Source organism: Callionymus lyra, chromosome 12, assembly GCF_982586985.1.
Source record: "Callionymus lyra chromosome 12, fCalLyr1.hap1.1, whole genome shotgun sequence".
Classification (NCBI taxonomy): Eukaryota; Metazoa; Chordata; class Actinopteri; order Syngnathiformes; family Callionymidae; genus Callionymus; species Callionymus lyra.
Window position 1 is genome coordinate 22,366,852 of NC_141829.1, and position 7,249 is coordinate 22,374,100.

Genomic DNA, 7,249 nt, shown 5'->3' on the forward strand with positions numbered 1-7,249 from the left:
TCAAAGTTGAATTTGGACTTTAGAAGTTTTCCTCTGGAACATCTCTGTGGAAAGTTTGGATTTTGTTGCCTCCCGTTGACTCGTATTAGTATCCATGACCATTGTAGAGCAGTACCAGGAGAGAGGTCAAATGTCAAACATACCTCTGGACTTGCTCCCTTGCCTGTGGTGACATCTGCTGGACAACAGCTCTGGGTCACTATCATGTGGCGGGACGGAGAAGCTCAGCGGCTGAATACAAAGCAAAGGCTTCAGGGGCAACCACCAAACTTGTTCCTATCCACTCCTGTTAGTGATTCAAACACGTGCATACAAAAGACAACACTTTTAAAACTACTCAAGATAAATAATAAAAACCAGATGAAGATTTAAGATGACATGTATTCGATTGAACATATGAAAAGACAGGATGTTGTAAATAATACAAAAATATTCAAAATCACATGGAAAATAACATGATTGACAATGAGCTCGGGGCAGAAACATTGGCAGACGTACAAGAGTCAGTCAAGGGCGTTTAACACAAAATGACTTCAAATAAAAGTGTTAACAGTGCCGTTATAGAATTTGTCTTCAAAAAAAAAGAAAAAAGGACACTATACAACCTGAAATTATACATGGCAAATCATTTGGGCAAATTTGGATTCATTTAAAAACTCAATATATGAGATTTATTTAGAATCAATACCAGGGCGACAGATTTAATAACCGCAGCGTTTGGTCCGTCAGATAACATTTTAACATTTCTAGATGACACTCGTCACAACTCTTCGGTTGGGATTAGCTTCAGTAACACAGTCAAACTCACCCTGAGTTAAGTCGAATTTGGCAGTTTGCCTTCCAAAAATGGCTTTTTGTCTTCGTATAACAATGATATCATTACAAAATCTTTTTAAATTGACATACGATGAAGTTATTTTTTAACGTTCCAGAGATTTTATATCACAAATTCCATGTAAAGTCCGATATAAAGCGTCTTCAGTCAAAATATTAAATGGCAGAATAACATAGTTAAAGGAGGTACATTACAAAAGTTTGATTGTTTTCAGACAATAAAGAGCGGGAAAGCGCTCATAAACAATGGAGGGATAAGAAATAGACGGACATTAAAACGTAGAATACAAACAAAGCACATTAATACATTTTTTGTTATAAAGCCTTGACGAGGCTTTACGTGGATAAAATAGCTTAACTGTGAAGTTTAGTTTCGATTAAAGAAATTATATTTGAAACATGAGGAGAAAACTAAATGCCTTGACACTTAAGGAGACGAAGTACTTTCAAACATAATGGCACATTATACTTTCAACCTACGCACTTTTGTACAAAATAAGGCATTTGCTTGTGTTTTTACTGCAATGTCTTTTCTAAACACAAAAATCTGGGCTTCTTCTTCCTCCAGGGTGGACAAGAATTGACTATTTTGCGTTAAAAATATATATATAAATTGATCACTTTCACACGCTGATCCAGTGTCAGTTCATGGCGTTGCTGGCTACAGTAGTGACGAGCTGCAATGTCTCTGCGTTGGCCAGGATGTCCTGGGCGTTACTGGAGCCCTGCTGGATGTTGGTGAGGATCAGAGTAGTCCCGCCTGACGTGGTGATGATACTGTCTGAAGAGCCAGCGGACTCCATTGACGCCACCACTGCGCTGCCAGAGTTCGCGCCTTTTTTGTTCTGATGAGTTTTTATGTGCTTTGCCAGATGGTCACTACGCATGAAGCGCTTGGAGCACTCCGGGCAAACAAACTTCTTCTCACCTGTGGAAAAATGACAGGTGTGAGTGACAACAAATAATTGTAACAACAAAATTATTTGCACAGACCAATCTTGCTCCCTCTCTCTCTGATTAATATATACAGGGGTCCCTCATTTGATGTGGGGGATCAAACAAAGAACCCCTCCCCGCCTTCATTAAACGAAATTCCCAAAATTCCCGTTTTATTTTTCCTCTCAATTCATTATACACAACATTTATTTTAACTTGCAAACATAACATTGCATTATTCGGCGTCTTTCCTCTCAACAACATTCTCACTAATGGTGACCTTAACAGCTTCCATAATGCTTTGCCGCCCAGCCAACCAATCGTAGCCGTCATTTGACCCACTTTTGAAAAAACCAACAGACGTACAATTTAATTACAGTATGGTGACCAATCACACATCACTTAATAGAGCTTTGTGCAGAAAGGCTTTATGGACGTTCACTATATTGACCACAAGTTAGGTGGGTGCAGTAATTGTTGCCTCCCACCAAGTTCTGCGATTGTGTTGATGTGTATCTTCTGTTCAAGTAAATCATATATTTGTAACATTGTGACCAATGACAATGAGCTTTTTTCTTGACTGCAGCTTGCTGCAATATATATTTCAACATGCAATACTTTGAGCAAAGAAAATATCTGTCAAGCGGCAAAACTGTGGAAGTTGAACCGCATAATCTCGTGGGACCACTATACACACGTATGGAATAAAATAATTCACATTTTTGTTAGCAGGGTTAAAGTTTTAGCCATCTTATGATGTTTCTTCATTAAAAAAGCTTCATTGTGTTTTACTGTAAAACTAAAAAATGAACACCTTCCTTCATGAAGTCACATTTTAACAGAGATCTTAAATTCTCATGAGGAATTCTTGATGAAGAGGCAGATCCGGTCTAATGACAGTGATTTGTCAAGAGACACAGTGCGTGTGACACAAATAAACAGGTCTCACTGATTCATCAAAATTACGCCGATGAGCCAACATTTAAAGATTAAAGAAAAGGCACCTGTGTGAGTTCTACGGTGCCGCTGCAGCTCGTCGCTGCGTGTGAACCTTTTACCACAGTACATCCAGCTGCAGACAAAAGGTCGCTCCCCTGTATGCCAGCGCAGGTGTGCTCGCAGGTGTGATGTCTTTCCGTAAACCTTTCCACAGCCAGCGATGTGGCAGATGTGCTGCTTTTTTTTCCCCATGGCGGATCCCCTGAGAAGGACAGGAGGACATGGGATGTTATTTGAAAAACAAAGTGGAGGTCAGAAGATGGATGCGGCCACTCACCTTCCACCCGAGTCTTTACAGTTTGGGCAAGTACAGGCTACTCTGCGCAGCCTCTTGCCTTCCTGAGCAAACTGTTCGTCCTCGTCCATCAGTCTAGCCTGAAGCTGGGACAGATCGTTGGGGTTGAGAGTTGAGTCTGCACTCATCTGCCAGTCTTCTGAGTCAGGCTCCTCCTTTATTCGAATATCTGGATAGGATGAGCAGAAAAGTGACTTATTTTACCAATGGAGAAGCAGCCAAGAGAATCCTAGATTCCTACATGAAGTTTATATAATCTCAAATCCACAAATACAAGTGCTTTTCCTTCCAAACTATGTTGGGACTTTCAACCTTCCCTTTTTTAAAATTATTTCTACACTGTTTTCCAAGTTCAATTTAAGACTAAGTAATTTTCTGTTAAATTGAAGAATGTCAAGATCAAAAACGTGTTGCTTATTTTCAAAAGATCAACTAAAATGTACGAAGAATTTTGCACTGTCCTTAAACATATTGGCGGGCAGCTTGACTGCTGTCCTTTTGACGGTTTATCAGCCCCATGCATCTTGCCCTAATTATCTGGGACAGGTTTTAAATTGGCTACATGCAGATTTTCCGCTTAAATAAAAGTCTAGTAAAGGATATTGTTAATGAATTTCACACATTTGTTAAGTTTGCTTGTAATTCAACGCTTTGGTTGGTTTGTTAACCATAAACAAAAAATGGATAAACTGCATTTCAATTTAACCTTCAGGATTGCTTACAAGAAACAAAAATGTGATGCCATTTTTTTTAAAATATACAAATGTTATCATGGGAATTTGATTGTTTCATTAGATTGATCACTGAGGATATTAAAAGAAAAGTACAATGGCATATTCTCCAATAATACACCTGTGTAGTTAGGATCACCAGCTATGAAACTTCAGGTAAAATGTCTGGACAGTTTTGAGGAACTAGCCTGCTTACCTCCGTCTGCGTTTTCTTCCTGTGCCACAGGGCTGATGGTTACCGTTTGCAGGTTTGGGATGGAACCAGCATTGATGCCGACTGAATTTCCTCCCAGTGACAGGGTCTGGACTGGAGCCAAGGTTATCTGTTGTGGCGGTGTGGTAGGCAGCTGAAGATTTTGCAGGTTTTGCACTCCTTGGACCTGGAAGGTCTGCCACTGTACTTGACCTGATGGGCTGACAGTCTGAGCCTGGATGATGACTGTCCCAGGGTTTACTAGCTGCACATTTTGCAGGCTCTGTCCAGATTGAACTACCTGACCATTACTGGTCGCTAGAGGCACCTGCTGCAGCTGGACTATTTGCTGCGATGAAGACACCTGCATGTTCTGCTCCTGATTCTGTTGAATGTAGCCCTCTTGGAGACCAACATTTAAATTGGTTTGCTCATTTGACGCTCCTTGTGTCGTAAGACCTGCGTGACTGATTGTATTCTGAAGCTGAGCTGACGACGTCGGTACGAAGATCTCAGGATTTCCATTTGAACCATTACCGGATAATGTCTGAGAGAGCTGATCTTCCTTCACCAGACTCTCTGAACCATCCATGGACTGACTGGTCATGATTAGCTGACCATCGGCAGTGACCCCGGTTGCTATTGTCTGAGCTCCAGACAGACCAAGTGCATCCAAATCCACACTGTTTATAGGTACGAAGGTAATATTACTTGGCAGGCCCATAGGCACATTGGTAACAACTTGACCTTGGCTGTTGTAGGTGGAAGTGCCGACTGATATCCCCTGAATATGCTGTAGGTTTGCAGTTTGTGAAATGAGGTTCTGGTTATTGTTGAGGATGTTTGCAGTTGATGTCACAGTCCCGTCGGGTAGGATCTGAATCTGGCCGGTTACATCCTGACCTAGAGTCTGACCATCCATGCCAGCTGTGGAGAAACTCAGCTGTCCATCCGTCTGTATGTGAGGAATTAACTGGTATTGAATATTAGGCACTGAATTGGCAGACGTTGAGTCCATTGTTGAAGAGACAAAGATGGGCTGACTCTGGAGGTTCTGTAGTGGAAGAACATACTGTCCAGTTGATGTTAATAGTCCTTGGCTGGGGATCTGGATCATTTCTTCCTTTGATGTTGTTGAAGGAGTCACCACCTCCCACTTGTCAGTTGATGTGAGTTGAGCTGACTATAAGAAAAGAAAATAGTCCAGATTTACTTAGAGCACAAAGAGTAAGCATTAAAAATATAATTCTATCTTTTAGTTAGGGAAACGACCAATTCTCACACAAAGGTCACAAGGATATAACTTCTTCATGAAGTAGCATTAAAGAGTGTTGTCAAACAGGAATTAGTAGGACATGGTTAAATCACTACTATGTCTCTGAATGTCACTTAGAACTTGATTTGTTCTAAAATTAAATGATTATCTTGAGCTTAAAAACTCCTTGATAGTTGTGTCAACACGATCAGAGGTGCTGACTTACCACATCTGCGGCAGCACCTCTGTCCACATCAGATGCTGGTGAGCCAACACTAGTGCAGGTAGATGCTAGTAGGTCAAGCGATGAGGGCTGAGCATCCTAACACCATGAACAAGTTTAAAAGAAAAAGATAGAGTGCCCATTAGTTAAGGAAAACGGGTTCATCATTATTTGAGACATAACATTCATAGAACTTCTCGGGCAGCGAGATGAAATGAGCTTCTCAAAACCTGGTTTAGCTGCTTAAAAAAAGCTGTTGGTTATTAGTAGGATATATATTTGTTTATACTGTCAGTTTAAGTTTAAAGCTTATTTACAGTAATTTTTGAAGATTATTTGGGCCCTTTACAAAAAACCCCCAATGCTTCTTGACCTCAATACTTAAGTAGTATTCTTGAGAGGTCCTATGACAAAAGGTTTTCCAATAGATTACTGGGGAATTTCCATTATAAATAACTAAGAAAGTGCCATTCTCACTCATATTATATCTAATAGTGCTATAGTGAAACTGGTTTGATCATCAGTACATACTTATACGACAGGAAACAACTTATAATATATTGAAAATATGTTTTCAGTTATGTCTTATCTCTGAATGTACACGAGCTACCTGGATGATTCTTAAATCTCATCTCTGTATTTGTACCAAAGACAAAGACCATATGGGCAAATGGAACACAAGACTTTGGATTGTTTCAAACACTTTACTTGTCACTGTACTGGCCCAGGTAAAAGGTAAAAGGTAGTGGGGTGGACGCGACTAGTAAGAAGGCGGGTTTTGTACCAGAGGAGTTCATATCGACTAGCAAAAAAAAAAAACGCTCCGAGTGTTCGCCTAGAACCTTTCAATGAGTACGACTTGTTAGCCTGCACTTGCATGCGACAAACTAGTGATATAATCTTACCTCGACACGTTTGTTCTCTTCGTGGTTCAAGAAGTCGTGTTGACCGCTGCCCACGTCCAAAGCAGACATGTTCTCTGGTTCGATTCGACTCTCTGGAGCACAGATGTGGACGGAGAAAACATCAACGAGAGGACTGTCAGCTAGCGTCGCTAAAACAAGCCCGTAAAAGTGTCACTTTTAAAATAGCTAATGTTTAGGAAACCATTTTCGCTCACGGTTATATCTATAATTAGCTTCGTTTGCTGAGCGACTAACAAGCTAATCTAGCTAGCAACCGCTGCTAACTTAGCTGGAGCTGATTAGCACTATCACCAATACGAATCCCAGTTAGCATGCTAGTAGGCTAATTTAGCCAGGGATGTCCGATAGCGCCTGAGCTAACATGGATGAAGAACAAGACGACTGGTACATACCGGTCATTGCTTGACGTCCTGTCGGTCAGAGTCCTCTCGGCATTTTCGGGAATTTGTTATTGATTGTTTTTGCGCTAAAATCAGAGAGAAACGTCAAAAGAATATTGTTCTATTTTGATTGACGGGCGGGAGGTAACACAAAGGGTGGGGCCTGCACTGTTGACTGGGAGGGTTTACGTCACAAACCGGAAATCCCGCCCTTTCTCCCAAAGTTGATTGGACGATCAGTTTGAATTGTGTGATGTGGTTTGACAATCCTTGTGTCAATCTTTTACGACCGAGTTCCTGCAAACAGACCCAGTTTAGTTCAGAATACTGAGGTTATTTCAATATTAAACACAATTTAAATTTACAAAAAAAAGAAGATAGTTTATAAACTGTTCTTTTTTTTGCTTTTTTCTTTTCTTTTTAAAAAAAATCCATTTAATTCATAATATACAGTGTTAAAAAAACTGAAAAATGTAT

The 7,249-nt window shown here is 40.4% G+C and overlaps 1 protein-coding gene across 2 annotated transcripts; it reads right to left on the reverse strand.

Moving 5' to 3' along the window:
• Positions 1-363: 363 nt before the first annotated feature.
• On the reverse strand, positions 364-6,984 carry sp3a (sp3a transcription factor). Of its 2 annotated transcripts, XM_087804241.1 has the most exons (7): positions 6,785-6,984; positions 6,372-6,463; positions 5,470-5,565; positions 3,992-5,171; positions 3,047-3,233; positions 2,775-2,971; positions 364-1,762 (listed from the first exon to the last, which is right to left on the reverse strand). In XM_087804241.1, the coding sequence occupies exons 1-7, from the start codon at positions 6,789-6,791 to the stop codon at positions 1,476-1,478; spliced, it is 2,046 nt and encodes a 681-aa protein (XP_087660367.1). In that variant the 5' UTR covers positions 6,792-6,984; the 3' UTR covers positions 364-1,475. The 2 variants fall into 2 exon arrangements, with proteins under 2 accessions (XP_087660367.1, XP_087660368.1); XM_087804242.1 differs by lacking the exon at positions 5,470-5,565.
• Positions 6,985-7,249: the final 265 nt, after the last annotated feature.